At 42.5% G+C, this 21,237-nt stretch overlaps 2 protein-coding genes across 3 annotated transcripts in view; both read right to left on the bottom strand.

Annotated features, from left to right (window-relative positions):
- The window catches only part of gabrb2a (gamma-aminobutyric acid type A receptor subunit beta2a), a gene marked incomplete at its 5' end in the record, with an annotated part of 58,435 nt that extends 52,815 nt beyond the window's left edge, over positions 1–5,620 (bottom strand). Inside the window, 3 exons of one of the 2 annotated variants that reach the window (XM_080415737.1) lie at positions 4,415–4,482; positions 5,061–5,161; positions 5,547–5,620. In XM_080415737.1, the coding sequence (XP_080271863.1) occupies positions 4,415–4,482; positions 5,061–5,161; positions 5,547–5,620 (243 nt within the window). Of the gene's footprint in view, positions 1–4,414; positions 4,483–5,060; positions 5,162–5,546 lie in introns of those variants that run through there. The other variant, XM_080415738.1, reaches the window with a different exon arrangement.
- Positions 5,621–7,383: 1,763 nt separating this feature from the next.
- On the bottom strand, positions 7,384–20,459 carry gabra6a (gamma-aminobutyric acid type A receptor subunit alpha6a; the record flags this gene model as incomplete). The annotated part of the gene is made up of 10 exons (XM_080416657.1): positions 7,384–7,408; positions 9,505–9,749; positions 13,247–13,512; positions 13,906–14,058; positions 16,903–17,046; positions 17,184–17,266; positions 17,614–17,834; positions 19,350–19,417; positions 20,034–20,131; positions 20,422–20,459. 10 exons carry the CDS (start codon positions 20,457–20,459, stop codon positions 7,384–7,386), a joined length of 1,341 nt encoding a protein of 446 aa, XP_080272783.1.
- Between the last annotated feature and the right edge of the window lie 778 nt (positions 20,460–21,237).

The raw sequence follows: 21,237 nt of genomic DNA, 5'->3' as shown, positions 1-21,237 counted from the left end.
GCACTTCAGAACATAAATCATTTACACAGACTCATGCCCCCCCCCCCCCCACTACACCTCAACCTACCGAAAATCCTTCATATCAGCACAAACCCTCACAGCTGCATCAATCTACTAATTCTAATCTAATTAATGCTCCATGCAGCTGTCAGCAGCCCAAGCCTCCCCACGACGATGGCACTTATCTCAGCTCACAAGCACAGACCTAGGATCAAATCACAACACGCCCGTCCAAACGGTTAGTATTGGCAGGTAAGAGAGAACCTGGATCCTGGATCAGCGTTGATGCCAGAATCAACAAACATCAATGCACAGCACTCATGTTCATGATGGTAGACGGCAGATCAGAGTGGGTCGGTGCAGGTGGAAGGTTCACGCTGATCAAAGGGAGCATTGCAGAGACACAGTATGTTGTTTTGACAACGCATTCACTAGTTGCTGTCTTGAGGTAATACAAGGATGGTACAGTAACCTTTGCTGGGCAACGCCAGCACCAGAATTCTGACATCACATGAGAAGGTATTGAAATTCATAAAGGTAAGATATATGGCCATTTCTCTGATCCCTTTTCCTCTCCCCCTTCACTTTGTCTTCTTGTTCTCTCTATCTCAGTGCACCCCTCTCTCTCTCTCTCTCTCTCTCTCTCTCTCTCTCTCTCTCTCTCTCTCTCTCTCTCTCATTACTTTAATCTTAAGAGCGACTGCCTTGATGAACAGGATCAAAGCAACTCTGCCCTGAGCACAGGTCACCAACTGCATCCACACAGATATTGATTTTGTCATAACCGTACGCTCAGCTGCCGCTAGCTTTTATTGAGGGACGTCGACATAACCAAATTAATCGGAGGAAGAGGAGGAAGATGAGGGAGCAATGATTTTGCAGAGATCCCGCACTGTAAAAATCCTTTGCGTTAATTTAACTCTTAAGAGTGTCAAAATAATGGAACCAGAGTTAACACTGAGGATTCTACTGTGGCGAGAAGCACCCAGCAACCTGGTGATTGAATTTGATTTGATTTGATTTATTTGGATCAAATCAAAATACCACGTCAACAATAAAAACACAATAAAGTCAAAGACTGAAGTTATATAACTTGCAGGGAGTATTTCACCAGGCTGCGAGAACGTGCGGGACATGAGCTTGTTTCTAAAGTTTAGTTGCTTATTTGGGCTTGCTGTATAGTGTTGTTTAAACCAGTCAGTGGTTCTCAAATATTTTAATGATTAGTGTAGTAAAAATGTTTCAAAACATTTACTTTTTTTATTGCAGATCTACAAACTTGTAGATCGGCTATTTTCAAATAGCCGATGTATATAGATAAAACTGATTTTGATGTTATATCAACAAATTTCGCTGGGGAACCCCCTGGGTGTGTGATCATGCAACCTACGGTAGTTGTTTTCGTAGACCTGCCTGCTTGTTTCTCTCACAAAATCTGGCAAAACAGGACATGAATCCACTTAGGATTCGGCGCTTGTCAAAATGTGCCCGCCATGTCAGCGGCTTGCCTGCGCACAATACAATCCTCAGTGTTGATTGAACTGTTGAGAGTGAACAAATGTAACATTTGCACACTCTCAAGAGTTTAACACTCAGGAGTTGACAGTGTGCTCTTCCGGAAGGGAGAGTCTCCGAGGAAACAAGCGAGAGACGAACGTTCTCGTGGCTACAGGGAGTTGTGACGTCACTCACCATTCACTCGCGCACACACACACGCGCGCACGCACACACACACACACACACACACACACACACACACACACACACACACACACACACACACACACACACACACACACACACACACACACACACACACACACACACACACACACACACACACACACACACACACACACACACACACACACACACACACCCACACACACACCCACACACACGGCTGTATGAAGCAGTGTGGTTGTTGTTTTTTTCGGCTGACTGCTCCTTGCATGGATTCAAGAGTCCTGGAGAAGACAGACAAACCCTTTGGAGCAAAACAGAGGTGACTGACATGGCTGCCTGCTGAGCGTATAGAGTTACAGTCGGGATTTCACTCAATGTGGTGCGAGGAAGACACTGTGTGTCTGTGTGTGTGTGGGGGGGGGGGGGGTGGGGGGCGGTGGGGATTCCCCATCCTGGCTGCATCATCCTTAACCAAAGCTCTTACACAAGTCCTTTTCCCTGTCAAGCATTAGCCTGGACACACATTCAAACTAATCTAATATGGTTTACACAAACATGTAGATAATTGTTCAAATTGGAAACTGTTAATCAAAGAACATGTCTCATTCAATCTCCAGATAGGCCTACGCACTGTTATATAACACCTTTATATTATCTTTGCTCCTTGAACAAGCTATAGTGCTTCGTACTAATAATTCCTTCTCTGAATTCACCGAACAAAGATCATCTCTTAAAGATTTTTTAAATGGTCAAAAAATAGATAAATAAATAAGCTAAAACCCACGGTGGCAAGTCAATTTCAAGGCTATCAATCTTCTTATGATTGCAGTCGGCCTCATACTGTATATAATATCTGTCAAACCAATCGATAGGTGGTGCTCTTGTTCTTGATGAACTTTTCCCCCTGTCCTCCCCAACCATAGTCCCCAACTCGTGGCATACATCAGTGGTTATCAACCTGTGGGTCAGGACCTCCGGGGGGGGTCCCCACATGATTTTTGGGGGTGCCCAGATGACAGTCAAGTGACACTTTAAGGACGTTTGAGGACAAACTATACTACAAAAACCGGTGAAACATTGGCCAAATAAGAAAGTGTGAAAATAGCTGATCTACAAGCTCACAACGCCTCGCCTTGGCGTTGTGAGCTATTGTGCTATTTTCACAAACGTACCTGTGGAACCGAGTCAAACCAATGACTCAACTTCTCAAAGTCCAAGTGCTTGTCAGGATGGGTGGTCCCCAGCTCAAATATGATTATTTTGGGGGGTCACGGCCTGGAAAGGTTGAGAACCACTGGCGTACATGACGTTTTGGGTTGAGCAGAGGAACTCGGTAAGATATTCCAGTGGTCTGCTGCTGTATGACCACACGTGCATTATTAGCTGAATATTTAGGTCATCACTAAGGATCTTGACAAGGCGTGTGTGTGGGGGGTATCATTTAAGTCAGTGGTTCTCAACCTTTTCAGGTCGTGACCCCCCAAAATAATCATATTTGAACTGGGGACCCCCCAATCTGACAAGCACATGGAATTGTAGGAGTTGAGGCATTAGATTTTGTTTGACTCGGTTCCAGTTAAATAGTGTGAAAATAGCAGATCTACAAGGTCACAACGCGTTGCTGGCTATTTTCAAAATTTCTTTCTTATATTATTTGACAATTTGGTCAAAGTTTGACCAGTTTATCTAGTATTGTATGTTGATTTCCTTTGATGCAGTAATGGTCATTTTTTTAGGTATTAAAAGTACTTAAATTGTCACTTCACTGTCATCTGGGGACCCCCCCAAAATCCTATGGGACCCCCCAAACCACAGGTTGAGAACCACAGATTTAAGTCGTCAATGCAATGATGCTCTGCGCTCAGAATTGAGCCTATATACCTTTAATATAATAGGCTACCCCACCAAGAAGAACCGAGGATTAAATCACATTGATGCGGATTTGAGGAGAGATGGGATTTTATGTTTTGTTTTGTTTTTGATTTTCTTTTTGGGGAGGCTGGGGGGGGAACAAACAGCACAGAGGGACATATTGTCAACATGAATTGAATACACATGGACTGACCCCAATGGAAACAAGCCATAGTGCTTTCTTGGGTTTAATCCTTAAAACATTTTGCATCCTTTTGTATAGAACTAGTAGTCCTTTCTGTGCTTTTTTTGCAAACTGCTAAATAAAGTAATCAATCAATCAATCAATCAACCAACAATATTATAGCACTAACGCTTGGCACATGAAACACACACACACACACACACACACACACACACACACACACACACACACACACACACACACACACACACACACACACACACACACACACACACACACACACACACACACACACACACACACACACACACACAAGACAGCTCTCCGTGCGCGCAAAGGCAGGGTTGTGCGTATAAGTGCGCCAGTGAGCGTGTGTTTTGAATTCAAATGCAGCCACTACACCAACCATGGCTGAAAACACCACCATGGAGGGCTGAGAGAGACGGTACGCAATAACATAGAAGCGATCTCTCACATAAAAACCACTGAGGATTATGGCTGTCCACGACCCAAAAACAGCTACTATAGGTCTTATAGTCTGATTCTCAGCCGTGTAGCCTACATTATTAGGCTGCTTGACTAAAGATCCATCCAGCCATGCCATCATCCAGCGTCCATAATTAGTCAGATTATTAAAGGGAAGATAAATAATAATGATGAAGATGCACGTACCATGTTGACTTCAGATACCATGTCTATGCTGGCTATATCTATATTCATCCCCACGGCCACGGGCGCACCTGTGAAGGAGAAGGAATATTAATAATATAATGTCATGAGAGACATGGAAAAATCCCCCTCATCACCGAAATGACAGAATTTGGTGACGCGCGTATCTGTTTAATAGGCTACTTGACTCTTATTATCCACCTATAATCCAACAGTAGCCTGCTTATTATTGGCGATCCAAACGTCTGTTACCATAATGCATATTGTTGCTTATTTGGCTAAAGAAATATGGGCTTGTTTGCCGTTTATTCTCCGGTATAAATTTGCGTAGCAGCTACATATGAAACATCTGTCTGTGGAAATCGAGAAAAAAAAAAAACAAGTTAAAAAGCCGCCTCCAGATATCAATGCAATGCCTCCATCAAACGAAATGGATAAACAAACCCCCCCCTCCAAAAAAAAAAATTGTTCATAATTTAATTTGTCAGTAGCTATTTTGGCAGATAGTGCCACGTAAATAATTGAGCCTGGTTTTTGCCTGGATTGATTCATTAAACATGTATCGCACGTCACAAATCACTGGTTGTTGGGGGGGGGATATTACATTCGGTTTGATTAGATTCTAGATTCTTTTTTTATTGCGTTTTACCTCCGAAATCTGGCCTCAACCGAATGTCGTATCCCTTCATCAGCCTGTCCACCGTGTCTTTGACCAGGGGCATGTTGCTGGGATCTCTCATATCCTTGACGCTGATGGGGGAAGAGAATAAGGTGCTTTAATACACAAATACCTTATTAGTAACACACACCATGCACGCTTTATAACCACTTATGAGCCCTCCTATTACAAAAATACACATACAAAAAATAACCGATCTACTAGCTCACAACGCTTTGCATCTGTAGATTGGTTATTTTTTGTCATTTTGTTTAATGTTTTTGTCATTTTTGGTCATTTCTTGTCATTTCTTTGTCATTTTTTTAAAGATTTTCGCCCATGACATGCCCCCCAAAAATAGGGACGCCAGGTTGAAAGTGGTCATTAAACAACAGGCTGTAATATATACATGGCATGCAATGCAACACAGACGGTATATAGAATTCGAACCCCCGTTTTTTTTGGGGTTTTTTTTACCTTTGAGAACAGCCAAAAGTCATTAGTAACAAAACGGTCCAAATCCCAACGTGGTTTTTCCTCAGCCTCCCCATCATCCTCAGCCGTTATGGTGAGCCGTTATGTTTTGTCAGGAGCGACGACGGGGAGACGCGCAACATCCAACTTACTCCACACAGCGCACAGGCTCCACTGAGGAGCGCATGCGTCGTGCATCTAACGGTCCGCCAGATCAAAGAGTGGAGAGAGAGATGATGATGATGGTGGATGAGCCGTTTCCATTGCAGAGGAAAAAATTAAAGGGACAAGAAGTGGATGTGATGTGTGTGTGCGTAATAATGAGGGGGGGGGGGGGGAATAACATCTACAACATGAGGAAGAAAAATATTTAAGACGAAGGCCAGTCGAATTACATGTTAACCTTAGTTTATTCCCATTTCCAATTCATCAGATGATGGCTTATAGTTTGTAGTGACAAGGTCAAATCGTGCACTACTGGGGTTGAAAACTGTCAAATTATCACACATTGAAAGTCAGGAACCATTTATTTTGTCTCCTCTTTCACTCAGTGTAGCAAGTAGCAACAGATTAATTGAATACACAGGACCCCAAAGGAAACGAGCCATAGTGCTTTCTTGGGTTTAATCCTTTTTAGAATCCCTCTGTAGTCTGTATAGAACTGTACTGTACTGTCTGTGCTTTTTTTTGCAAACTTCTAAATAAAGTATTCAATCAATCAATCAATCAATCAATCAAACAGACAGCCATTTACAGCTGCACAGACACACAAATGACAAATCCCAAATGCACTACATGAAAAAAAATGGGAATAAAAAGCAATATCATAAAACCCCCATAGGTAAATCCATATTTGTTAGGGGCCTGCCTGTAGGAGATCTCAGTCATAATGGCTTCAGAGAGATGGGATGAAACATGCAACCTATACCCCCACCATTCATTTTCTCAGGTTGAGGACATTTTTGAAGCCGCAAGGAAAGGAAAGATGCAAGTCTACTTACTCTAAAGTGTCTTTGATCTGTTTGTAGTGTGAGTAGTGTTCCTGTAGGGGGCAGCCTTCTGAAAGCATTGGTTCACTGTTGCATCACCACCAGTTACAGCCACCATACATTATATCATGTACTTCTTCTTTTTTTTTTAACGTGCTTCATAGTTTATGGTGCGTGAGTGTGTGTGTACACGCATGTGTGTTTGAGTGTGCATATCTACATACATCATCATGCATGCATATGTGTGTGTGTGTGTGTGTGTGTGTGTGTGTGTGTGTGTGTGTGTGTGTGTGTGTGTGTGTGTGTGTGTGTGTGTGTGTGTGTGTGTGTGTGCGCGCGCGCGCGCACACGCGCGCGTGTGTGTGTGCATACATGTGCTTCCCACACGTATAGGCCTGCATAAGTTATAGGATAAACCGTTATTGATTCCCCCCCAGAAGTAAATGCAGGTGTCACAGCAGCAACAGCAGTGAGAATGAAACACAGGAGAGGTAAAAGGAAGATATGACACAAGAACCAAACCAAAGATAAATGAGAATAAAAAATAAAAATAAAGATCACATAAAATCCATATGTGTGATGATGTGAGTCAGGGGCATTTAAGAGTGACGGGCAGCTCCTCAGTGACTGATCCCAACAGAAGTGGACAGTGGTCACAGGCTGTGAAATGAACAGAGATGTGACGCGGGAACGAATGAGTTTCTGATTCATTTCCTCTGTCGGATGAAAGCAGAGCGAATGCTGAGTGCTTGTTCACGGGGCGAAGGGGGCGAAGATGAATGGATAGTGAAGGTCTCTGGGATGATGATGATGATGATGATAGCAACATGACCAGCATGCACATCCACCTGCTATTTAGGGGATAGGTCCATCCATCTGTAGGGATAGCACACACAACACAGCACAGACAAAAGGAAGATTGAGACCTAGTCTTGTCATTTTTCGTTTCGTTGTTTCCTAACCACTAGCGTCCCTATTCTAGGGCAAATATTCGGCGAAAGAAATAGCCAATCTACAAGCTCACAACGCATCGTTGTGAGCTTGTAAATCGTCTGTTTTCACCGAAGAGATTTGGTGAGATTGGATGGATGGATGGATGAATGGATGGATGGATGAATGGATAGAGAAAAAAAAGGTGCAGACCTATAGTTGAGAGCCCTGGGGGACTCGGTCAACTAAGTATATAGGGTTTAAGTGGTCAACCACTGACAGTGTTTTTTCTGTGTCCTGTTATGGTAACATTCCTCAAGAGAAACTTGATGAAGCCCTGCATGGGCGAAACGTTGTTGTTTGTTAAAATAAAATAAAAAAGACGAGAGAGCAGCTATCGGACATTCCCTTTTTCAACATTCCACAAGAGTACACAGTCCTAAATGAGGCAGAAATGGGTAAAGTGAACAGATATGATGCAGTTCCTGCCCAGGCCTTCGCCCCCATTCCTCTGTAGAATGTTATAAACAAAACAACCATAAAAATTCTCTGACAGGAACATGAGAGGCATGATGAGCAGATTTGCACTCCGCGCTGTTACGTAACAGATCTCTCTCTCGCCCTCTCTCCTCTCTCTCTCTTTTTCTCACCCTCTCTCTCTCTCTCTCTCTCTCTCTCTCTCTCTCTCTCTCTCTCTCTCTCTCTCTCTCTCTCTCTCTCTCTCTCTCTCTCTCTCTCTCTCTCTCTCTCTCTCTCTCAGACACAGAGCTTTGTGTTCTATAAGTGGCTCAGTTATAAGAAGGGATGTGAACGGTTGCGTTTCATGTGGTTAATGTACAATGTAACCAGCGATGTGTTTTTGTGCTGTGAAAGAGAAACAACATTATTATTAACATGTCTGGGATTTTTGCCAGCCCTCAGGTAAACCTTATATGAAAGAGAGCTGCTTGACTCACATTATTTCGTCACAATTTAATTGAGCAGCCAGGCCGTCCGTATTGCAAATCTGAGATGATAAAAGCCACAGTGATTGCTTCAATGCAGCAGCATTGCCACCTAACATTATTCTTTTTTTTTTGTCTACAACTCCTGGGGCTGTTTCAGCATCAGAAATTATTCATGTCTTTACTGCCTAGATAAAAGACTTTGACAAAAAACTGTGGGTAGTTATTGTTCCACTGAAGCTATCATAATTAGAACATAGAGGAATACGTTTTTACGGTTTTGTGGCTCTTTGTGAAAAGCAGAAAATACAGAATCATCCACAGTCCTTTTTCCACATGTAAGGTTTTCCATTTAGCATCCTGAATAAGACTTGCCTTAAAAGCTTTTCCAAAATGCTGTGTTGCCAGATATACTGTAACTGCTAGCTTGGAATGTTACCATCAATGCTATGCTTCATTTAAATATGCTTCACCGTTCAGTTGGCTGTAACTCCCTGAAGAAAGCTGAACGTCAAAACGCCACAAAGTTAATATTTTACACATGTTCTATGTATAGAGCCGGCCGATGAAATAAGGGCGTTTTACTTTTTTTCACTTAAAGCAGAGTGCTTTGGTTTCTCTTAAAGGCTACTGTTACATCAAGACTCTCTAACAAAGAGCACCTTCTTCTTTTGTTGCTGCTGTAGTTTCAAAAGGCTCTCCTGTACTGTGGATGTTTATACCACCAAATTGTATGTTATGGAGAGAAGGTCATGTTCATTAAAATAAATATAACGTACACATCTATACCATTCTCCCATGCAATCCTGTGTGTGGCGATGGTTGATTCGCCCTCTGTTTATCGATGCATAACAGGTGTGTTGACACACCCAGGTGAGTCTAATTAATTTGACTCAGCCCAGGTGTGACAAGATATACGCGCACGCGCAGACACACACACACACACACACACACGCGCAGACACACACACACACACACACACACACACACACACACACACACACACACACACACACACACACACACACACACACACACACACACACACACACACACACACACACACACACACACACACACACACACACACACACACACCTTGACTCCATGGTATCCTTGCCCAGGTAATAGCACCAGTAGAACAGGTTGAAGAGTGCAAACACCAGGGGGAAGAGGATACGGGCGTACTTGTCGATGGGGCTGGTTCCAGCCAGCATGGGGTTGGGGGGGATGGCTGAACCCTGTTGAAGGAAGATGGGCACCGGTGGACCCTCTAAAGTGTCCTTGCGGGGCAATCTGTGGTTCTTCCTCTTCTTCAGGCCTTCCTGCGGGCTGCTGTCTGTCTGTGTGATAGACGGACAGAGAGAAAGTGAAGAAGATGAGCCTTTGGCACAATGGCTGACCTTAAAATACAATTGGGCTTAGTTTTGAACACCGTGGTAGTAGCATCCTCTGTCCCCCGCCCCCACCCCTCCTTGCTCTGTAAATATACCTTTTGATGATACTTAGTTTTTTTATACCGATATGTGTTGTATTGTATTGTATGTATCATGTATTACTGATGAATTGAGTGCAATGGGCCACAATGGAAACAAGCTCCTGGCACTTTTTGTGTTATCCGTTTAGCATAACCTTTGACTGTACTACCTGTACTGTTAACAAACCAGTGGTGTGTTCTACCGTGGTACGCTGTATACGCCGTATGGCCTATAGATTTTTTCCGTCCCAACCGTATACATCCAAAAACAGTTCGAAACGGCGTATCTGATACGTTGATACGCATCTGATACGATGCACCCAGGAGTGGCTGGGCTGGGGGGCGCAGCAATACAAACAGCAAGAATGTGGTCTGACCGTCTGACTAGTCTAACTCTGAGGTGAAGGCTTATCATGTGTGTGGCTATTGTTCTTGAGGTGATAATTAATGGCTACTGGTGAAGGAATTCACACATTTCAACGACCTGCCATTCACTTCATTGAACGTAGGTCACTGAATTGAGTACTTCATTATTATTCAAATTGCGCGTCATAGCACAGAAAAATCTTGAATCTTCAATACAGTTTGTGTCTTCAATGCCAAGTTAATACTATTCTGTAATAGATGCAGGAATGATCGCTGTTAACACTGCTATTAGGCTATATCTGATAAGCCTAACCAGCATTTATTTATAACAATCCTTGCACTTCTATGGTAATAAAACAAATTGAAAATGCATCTAAGCTCCGAAGTGGTTGAATTACAGGGTGATTAACATTAGAAACAGTAGAAAATCAGTACAAAGCATATTGTAAGTGTATACTCAGTGTTACTGTGAAACTGGGCCTGAGTGGGCCCCGGCTGAGTTTGTGCGGGGCAGAAACGCGCGCGGAGCGCACGCAATTTTCTTACATTAATTAATTATACGCGCGTGCGTGTGGGAGGAACTAGGGAGGGAATAGTTATAGTATACCCTCCAAAAAAATCTAGAACACACCACTGTAACAAACTTGTTAATCAATCAATCAAAGCAGGAGGGGGGAGAGTGGAGGTAAGTTAGGATCGTATCTATTCTGATTCCGAATCTGCTTATTGATTCTGGTTCTTATTGATTCCCCATTTTGGTTCAATAATGGTCAAAAAGAAAAAGTCCCTGTAAATTAATGTTACATCAATAATTGTCAATAAATGTAATGACTTGTAACCTAAGCACACGTTTATCCCATGACATCACAAATGAAAGCAGTAGTAGTTAAATCTTGTTGTATGCTCAGATCTTTTTATTTGATTCACTATAGGAACCTAATAGGCTCTATTTCGATGCCCAACCCAAGTGGGGGGTCTCTGGTGGGATGGGATTTGGGGCAGATGGGAGAGGGAATGGGTAATCAATATGAATCCTTATTGATGAGCTTTGAAATCCAATTGAATATTCATGGCAATACACATGCATCTCTGTCAAATCTGGAGTGTTAATTTAACTCAAGAGGTAGAGCGTCCGTCTCGGAACTGGAAGGTTTCCGGTTCAATCCCGTTTCCCCCTGGCTTCATTTCGAAGTGTCCTTGAGGAAGACAGGTTGGTATACACTCACTGCATGGTTTCTTTCAGGCGCTGCTGAAATGCAGGTCGTAACTCTGAGTGTACAAATTGATTTTCAGACTACATCTTTCTCTGTCAGAGTTAAATTAACATCATTTACTGTCCATCCCTCCTGGGGTCTTGACCTACGGATGCAGATGCATGTGGAGCATTCAAGTGTGCAGGTAAATGTAAACACCTATGGGGGGTCTCTCATATAGAACCCAGCAGGTAGTGTGTATAATTCCCATGCAAAGTAAAAATCCTCAGTGTTCATTTATCCATTTGTAACTCAGAGAGTGCACAAGTGTGGTTACATTCGTACACTCTCGGATTTCAAAAGCAGAGGCATACGTTGATGACACTCTGTTCTCACACTGAGGTTATTTTTAATGCGTGGAACCATGAGACCTACACGTGAGATGGCTCCCAAGGGGCCGCCATGGTGGCTTATTGTATTAACATAAAGCATAGAGCTACTGTACCTCCACAAAGAGAACTGTACACATTAATATTTAACGTGTGGTATGCTTGAAGAGCCAGGATAACTGCTCGAAAATGCAGGAAATGTTTTTTTCTTCACTTAATAAAAACCATCCATGGAATAATTGGTTTCTTAGAATATGAACATACATGTAACTTTTTTTATTAAATTTGCATTTGATGCTTTTTTATTTGAAGTTTTAGATAGGATAGTGTAGTTGGCTTAGCCATAGGCACCCCAACATGTAACTTCATATTATTATTATTATTATTTGTAATTTGTTAAATTTTCAGCATTAGTTATCAATAGCTCTTGCCTGCATCAGGGCTGTCATAAATATACATATCATGGACACACTGTTTACCCACATAGACATGAATGTGAAGTTCAAGTGCGGTGCATAATGTGAATGAGTTTACTTGAACTGGGGGAGGACATTAGCCAAAAATAGTCAATCTACAAGCTGAAATGCGTCACGTTGTGAACTTGTGATTCATTGTGTGCTTGTAGACATTAAGTGTAGACAGAAAAAAGCGTACATAACCAAATCAGGTCCAGTTTACTAAGAATAGAGGGTTTAAGTCGGTGGTTCTCAACATCTCGAAAACATTTGCGGGCATTTTCAGGGCATGTTTATTTTAATCCATGAAGACCGAGAACGCATCTGTGTCATTTTAAGAAGCTCATAGCGCGGAACAACATATTTTGAGATGGGGGTCCGCGGCCAAATACATATAATTTTGGGGGTCCTTGACATGGAAAAGTTGGAGCACCACTGATATAGCAACATACTGTTAGGATTTAGAAAACATTTTTAGATATGTATTTGGCTGCGGACCCCCATCCCAAAATGTTTTGTTCCAGGGACCCCCCAGAAGCAAAGATTTGAGTTACAAATGTTATTTTTTCTTTGCACCGAGTGCCGCACTATGAGCTTGTAGATCTGCTATTTTTGAATAGCCAAAGTGTAAAATAATGGCTATAGCTTAAATCTAAAATGATGGTCTTAATGGCTTAATAATCAGTTAATGGATTGAGTTCCGGCTTGGATCAATGGAGCAAATGGAACCAACGTTTGGTTTTACAGGTATCACAATGAAAGCTCACTTTTTTCCCCAAGAATTATTTTATATTAATGTTATATTATCAATAAAATCTTAGTGCTTTGCCAATTATTTGGGGGCCCCACTTGCAATACGCTCGCGTCCCCTAGTGGGCCACGCCACCAGGCCACCCGGCCCACACGTCGAGAATGGCATGGTTTAAGTGGTTAATGTTTGAGTGAAGTTTTGTGACTTACTGGGGCGTTGTTGTCTTCGTCATCGCTGGCAACGGAGACATCCTCCGCCGCCCGCTCCGCTGCCCGCTCTCTGGCTTTACGCTCATCGAAGCGCTTAATCTCCAGGGTGGCAAAGTAGTTCACTGCTGCGAACTCCACCAGGGCAGAGGCCACGAAGGCAAAACACACGGAGATGAACCAGTCCATGGCAGTGGCATACGGCACCTTGGGCAGCGACTGGCGGGCGCTGATGCTCAGGGTGGTCATGGTCAGTACGGTGGTGATGCCTGGACACAGACACACACACACACACACACACACACACACACGTGCAAGCACGCACGCACATGCGCGCACGCGCACGCACACACACACACACACACACACACACACACACACACACACACACACACACACACACACACACACACAGACACACACAGAAGACAATGTCTCCAAAAATATATTGAGTCATGTCACTATGCTGTTGTAAAACTGTTAATAAAAGTATTTGGAGGTTCTGATAAGAACTCACTGAGATGATGGCAGAAGAACCATTATGACCCAAAGAAACAGACCAGGGTGTGTGTGTGTGTGTGTGTGTGTGTGTGTGTGTGTGTGTGTGTGTGTGTGTGTGTGTGTGTGTGTGTGTGTGTGTGTGTGTGGCGGTTACAGTATACCAGCTACGGTGCGAGCAGGGACAGACTCCTTGTTGATCCAGAAGGACACTTGTGACAGAACCACCACCATGATGAGGGGGATGTAGGTCTGGATCATGTAGTAGCCCAGCTTCCTCTGCAGGTGAAAGTAGACCACCATCTCCGAGTACTGACCTGGAAGCAGAGATGGAAAGTATATTTACTCAAGTGCTGTACTTAAGTACAATTTTGAGGAGACAAATATATACTTTATTCTCAACTACAATTATTTTCAAAACTTGAGTTACTAGTTACTTTGTAGATTTAGATTATTATTACAACCCCTACATTAACCAATTAAGCCTTAATTTAGACTTGATCTATTGGAAATTGGCCGTTCTACAAGCTCACAATGCATCTCGATGCAGCGTGTTGTGAGCTCGTTAGGCTGTTTTTGAAAATTGTGTACATTTTTTAAATGGGACATTCTGCATAATGAGTACTTTTACTTTTGGTACTTTAAGTATATTTTGATGCCAGGGGCACGCTGGCGCAGTCGGTAACGCTGTTGCCTCACAGCTAGAAGGTCCTGGGTTCGATTCCTGCCGGGGACGTTGTGAGCGCTGGGGGCGTGTGCTCTCCTCCTCAGTGCCCATACCCTAGGTGGGGTTGGCGAAAGGGCCTTTCTGTGTGGAGTCTGCATGTTCTCCCCGTGTCCCCTACCTCACAAAAACATGCAGTAATCCTGGTCTCTATACTGCCTCCCCCTGGTCAGCCGGGGCGCCTGATGGAGGGTAAAGGAACTGATTGGAATAACGTGTTTCTTCCACGCGCTACGTCCTACCGGGGTAACTCGCCCCTGTCAGGTGCACACTCCTCATTGAAGGAAGCATGAGCTCAGTTCGGGGCTCCCAGGCTGGCAGAGGGAGAGTAGCGCCCACGTTTACAGGCTTAGGCAATTGGCACTGGGTGAAAAAATGGGTTACAAAATCAAGGGAAAAAAAGAAGAAAAGAAAGTATATTTTGATACCAACACTTTTGTACTTTTACTCAAGTAAAATTATGAATACAGGACTTTTAAGGGCGATGTCCACTGAGGCTTTTTTTTGCTGGCTGAAAACGCCGGGGCGCTCAACCGGGAACGCTTCCAGGCGCCCAATTTGAAAATATTTTATCTCTAGGCAGGCAGAGAAAAGCGCTGCGTGTGCACACGCGGGTGCAAGGTAAATGCCCAGCGCCACGCCACACTGCTGGAGTTTCCAAAAACGTGGCACGCATTATAAACAATTAAAAACAAGCGCCGGGCTCAGGGAAAAAAAACATCTTGGTGGACACGGACCCTTACAGTATTTCTTCTTCCAGCAATGACCTTGAATGACCTTCAACCAGGAGCAGTGCTGGAGGAATCTACGGATATGAACCAATAACCCACATCACAGAGACATGTGGATGGGGGCGTGTCGAGGGGTAGAGGGTATTTGGGGATGATGTGTGTGGGGGGGGGGGGGTGTGCTGGGAAATAGGATAGATAGTGAAGAGAAGTGAGGAAGAGGAAGGCAAATGGATAATGAAGGATGGAATGGGGGGGCGGGGAGAAAGACTGCGTGCAATGTCACCACGTGTTAACAGTGCACATGCACGCACGCACGCATGCATGCACGCACGCACGCATGCACGCACGCACGCACGCACGCACGCACGCACGCACGCACGCACGCACGCACACAACTCTTATTTTCTCTCTTTGTCTCCCTGCAAAACCATCGGGAGTCTCCCCTGGGACGTATGAGGTCCACAGCAGGGAAACACCTCTCTCTCTCTCTCTTTCTCTCTCTGCTGGCGGAGGGGAAAGAGAAAAAGAAACCATCGTTCTCTAGTCCCCATTTGCAGCAATTCTCTGCTCTTCAGTGGACCAGACAGCTCAATGAGACTGAATCCTATTCTAGTCCCTCCTCCGTTGATGCCATCACCAACCTTTAAACACCACATTCAACCTGCCGTCCCGATTTTGGACAAGTCATTACAGACAAAAATATTCAAGAAAATTCTCGAAAAAAAACTAAAACAAAATTAATTACGGTAATGTAAAATTTTAAAACATTCTAAAACGGTTGTTAAATAAAAAATATATTGTGGACAATATATTACAAGCGTGTTCCCCCAATCCCCCCATAATTGCAGGCTGGTTAACTAGCAACCCAACACGCCCTGAACACTTAAACATCTGACAAACAAGGAGATCTGTAACAGCACGGGGCAGTAATGGACACTGTTTGGACAATGGGGGGTGTACCGTAATAGAAATAAGTTCATTTTGAATTCAGACTTCACGGGAAGTTAAAGGTGGTATTTCACTTTAAAACACGCTTCAAGGGTGCGGTCACAACGAACTTTGATTCTGCCAATGCATCGGATTCTGCCAATGCATTTCAATGGGAACGGAGCGATTTGTTGCCATTTGCGGATTTCCTAAAAAAAAAACCTGCTCCGTTCCCATTGAAAAGCATTGGCAGAATCCACCGCATAGGCAGAATTAAAGTTTGGTGTGATCACACCCTAAAAGCACTTTTGTGCATCTTGAGTTTTTAAGTTGATTGTTACAATATTTAGATACATAGAAATGGGAAGTTCTGTCATGATCCAAGGAATCCTGGGGTGTTTTCTTTTTGGTGTGGAGGTTCTTCCTTGGCCTACTGGGAGTGTGCGTGCCGTGCAAAGTTTCACACTGATCGACCCAGAGGTGCTCAACATTAGTTACTCACAGTCAGACAGACAGACAGAGAGACAAACAGACAGACTCACAGTAGATAAAACATAATCCCGCCCCTGGCCGTTCTGGTCTGGCGGAGTTAATGATTACAGTCAAATGTAATTCCACCCATCGAAAATAAGTACAACCATACAACTGCATCTCTTGTGGAAAATAACTGATTTTCAACTGAGAAGCAACACTGATCTATTAACATTATTCAAGGTGCTCTGAACAAAACAGTAAGATACTTGTTTCAAATCAAGTGATTAGCATTATTTAAGCTTTACCTGTGGTTGACTTGAAAACTTGACTGGCCAAAGTCTTTTCTATCAGGTCATACTGGAGCAGACTCATAGACTCAGGGGGACAGTCGAGAGAATCTTTCAGCCCCTTCTTCCAGGTGAAGATGATCTCACGGTTGGTGTATGCGTCTAGAATTACAGAAACATTGTTTTTTGTGAATACCTTTATTTGAGGACGTTCTGTGGCTGAACACCTTCTTGATCAATCTTGTTTTTGTTTGTTTTAGCATAAAACAACATGTGCTTAAGCTGAAATGTAGACTTACAGCTTCCAAATCGCAGTGGACAGGCGTGGCCATCCATGGGAAAGTCATACAGGCTCATCGGGCAATCTGCACTGATTGTCAGTCTATGAAACAATCAACAACCACACAGAGATATGACTCATTTAATACAATTATAATAACATAGTTATTCAGAAATGTGTATTTGAATCAACAAGTAAATGTAATTGTGATTGAGTTAGCCAATCCTAATCTCTTTTTTAAAGCTACAATACATCTCAACAGAGATGTAATTGCGACCGAACTACAATATAGAGTAGGGGGACCACCAACCACACAGATTGTTTAAAACAAAATGTATTAATTAAAATAAGTCCCAGATTGTAGCTTTAAATAAAAAAGCAGCAAAACGAAATCAATAACGGTATAGCTTCCATCTAAAGAACAACAACAGCAGCAGCATGAGGTGCACCTCATGGTGTAGAGAACAGTGCCGTTCTGCATGATGCGGAACATCTTGTTGGGTGTGGTCATGTTATGGGCCAGGGATCTCTTAGAGTTACGGAAGAACGTGTCGGGCGTCCAGATCTTATCCACCATCATATTGTTCAGCCGAAGGATTGCCATGGGGCCCTCAAATTTCAGCCTCTCGTCCACCCACATCTGACGGAAGAACATGTCCATGGTGTAGTCCTGATGTGAGAGGACAACAGGGGACATTAGTGAAACACTCCTGGTGGGGCGCAACCTACCCAACATGCAACACCATTTCATTTATTATTCTTAAATGAAATGGTCTTATTTAGTCACACAAGGAACAGAAACATCTGACATTGACAGTTGTTCCTGAGATATGGCCAGTTATGTAGGCACATTTTTTACTCTTTTCTTTTCCACAGAAGCAAACAGGGCTCAGACTGCCCAAATTTGGGCACGGATGACATAATCAGCTAGACTCTTTCTCAGCCAAGCCGTCAATAAGAGGAAGTGAATGGGGAAGGCAGTCGAATGGGGCTGAAACCTTGCCCAGATATGTAGTCATACGTCATAGATGACTGGCATCATGCAAGGTAGGCTCAAAGAGCAGGCCTAGTAGCACACATCCGAAGGCAGGTGCTGGCCCCGAAGTGAAGAGTACAGAGAATTGAGCCGCACAATGTAGCTCCCTAAAATCAATTCTTCAAAGTTACACAGAGTTAAGTTTCGAGCCCATGCTCTCCTTCAGACTCACTAGTCTGAAGAAGAGCATGGGCTCAAAACTTCACTCTGTGTAACTTTGAAATAAATAATTAGCTAAGGGAGCTACAGTGTGCTGCTTTATTCACTGTACTGGCATCATAGAATGAAAGACCACATGACGATCCACAAGAAGCCATGCCTGTATTGGACCCAGTCTTGTTTGTGGTAAACCACTTCAACCCTATTATGGTTAAGCAGAGTTCCTCAGGGCTCTATACTAAGTGTCTTTTGTGTTTTCTGATATTGTGGGGAAAGCTTTAGCTGAAAATAGCTGTTCTACAAGCTCACAACGCGTCGCAATTGAACGCGTTGTGAGCTTCTCGATCTGCTATCTTCTGCGAAAGCTTTCCCCACAATACGGATGATGGGGTTTAAGTAATCTCTCAGCACCACTGCCCTAAACATGTAATGTTGTTCTTAGGAATAAACACAGAAGCATCCAGGAGGAAGTGGACTAAGAAAGGGGAGGAGCCAAACTGAATTCCAAAAAAGGAGGTGGTGCCCCAAGAGGCAAAAACAAAGGAGAGAAAGAAATCTGTGTTTTTTTTTTACCAAATGGGTTCCCAGATAGGGGTATAAGTAGTTAAGTGGTTGAAGCACAAGGGGAAAGATGGCCACTGAACCTTTTGTCATCACTCAAGATATAATTTAGTCCGTCTCAATCCAATCAATCCATTCAGCGGGTCTCTTTATTGTTAAGCATAATGTCATATTGATGTTCAAACAGATTAAAGCTCATTAAGAAGCAGGCAGTGGTCAATGAGGCTCGGTCATTTATTGCCTATCCTACAGTATCTACTATATACAGTAAACTCCTCAGTGTTAACATGTACAAAATGTAACCAAATGGACCCATAAGCCATTTGGTTAAATTTGTACACTCTCTCAGTTATAAAGGGATAAATTAACACTAAGGATTTTACTGTGCATCCACATAAACATGAATATGAACATAAATAAAGATCATACCATTTCAACATCAGAAACGGGTCCAAAGCTGGTGACGAAGATGTCCGTCTTCACCTCTGTCACACCTCCTGTGAAGGAAATATGGATGGATTATGATTATGGAAAGGGCCAACGGGGACAGCGTGGCTGACTACCATGTCCCGGGTCCCTGGGGACCTGGGGTCCCTATAGGCTGCAAGGTCAATCGACAATTTACTAAAATGTATTTGTTATATACAGTCAATGTTAACACTTAAATACAGTACAAGGCCCTTCCTATAGCCATCTGACTAACAGAGCTGACAAGTATTTTTAAGATTAATTTTTTACATGTAGATAACTATCATGTAAATACTCTAGGTTATCAACTGTAAATCCTACGATAAAAGGTCTACAGGTGCTTTCTTGACCCACACAGATAGATTATGAATACAAACATTACAGATAAATGATGAATGTAATGCATTACTAATTACAATCCAATAATATGACTATGAAATTGTCCATTCTGTAAAGTAATAGTAAGTAAGTAAAAGTTTGAATGCAGGACTTTTTACTTGTAGGCTAACAGAGTATTTCTACTGTACATTGTGCTATTGCTACTTTTACTTAAGTAAAAAATATTTCTTCCACCACTGAGATGAGATGAGAATGTATTCTGATTATTGATGTGAAAGGACATTAATGATTCAGTATTGACTGTACCTCCAGACCCAGGACGCAATCTGTTGTCATAACCATCCAATAGTCGATCCAAAATGCGCGTGATGTGGTCTGCATTTTGTCCACACACATGATTAGTACTGCAAAATAACAAATACTTATCAGTATTTTCCTTCTAATCTATGCATGAACACTAAGTTTTAAACTTTGAGGGAATTGTATTTCTAAAATGACCCAACATATGCATACCAGGTTAAACATAGTTACTAAGCTCTTCACACAGTAAAAGATAAAATAAAAAAAACAACAGAAACATTGTGAGAGAAACATGATAAAAGATCATAAAAGTGTGTGATAAACATAATACAAAGGGCATAAAAAGATAAGAAGACAAAAACCAGACTGTAAAAAGGGAGTTATTTCTACCAACCAGAGGAGAGAGAGCAGAATGATGGAGATGGCCTTCATCCTGGGAAGCAGGTGATGTCAATGTTCCTGTTCAGTGCTCATATCTCTGCTGATAACTTCTCATGTAGCAAAAACCAAACAGAGCAACAGGCCTTAATGAAGACTTTAAACGGAATGCCTCTTTAACCATGAGGACATGCGCGTTATAAGAAGCACAGAGTAATCCAATTAAAGGATTAGCAAATCCACTCTGTTTTTAGACAAACACACATGCTGATAAAGCAGCCAAAATGACAGAAACAAACACTGACCTCAATGACAAAATTTTTCGGGTGACAATTTTTAAGTGAGGAGACATGTCATTAAATTATAAACAAATAGTATTGCATTGAGACAAACATTTAAACATAGTCGATCAAGAATCAAGATTTATAGTATTTTATACCAGGGGCGTAGCCACGGGTGGGCATAGGTAGGCCTGGGCCCACCCACCTGGCTGTTGTGCCCACCCAAAAAAATAATATATTCAGTCATTTCAGTGCATATATATAAAAAAGATTTTTTATTAATCAATATAATTACATAGTGTGCCCATTTAAAGAATAACTCTTATGTTGTTATGCTCATCTGGAAAACGGAATTCTTCATAATGGATTAACAGTTAATAAATACATAAATAATATAATTAATATATAATAATTCAATATAATTAATATAAATTTCATGGATTTTTTTATTTAGATTTCATAGATTTCTATGCATTTCAGGAGTTTGGGGGGCTGGCTCCCCCAAAATAATTAAATAACCCTAACAACCCTAACCCTAAAACCGAATTAAA

This window comes from Gymnoscopelus braueri (genome assembly GCF_963280865.1).
Source record: "Gymnoscopelus braueri genome assembly, chromosome: 20".
NCBI lineage: Eukaryota > Metazoa > Chordata > Actinopteri > Myctophiformes > Myctophidae > Gymnoscopelus > Gymnoscopelus braueri.
The sequence above is the reverse complement of the archived record's forward strand: the minus strand, read 5'-3'. Positions and strand labels throughout refer to the sequence as shown.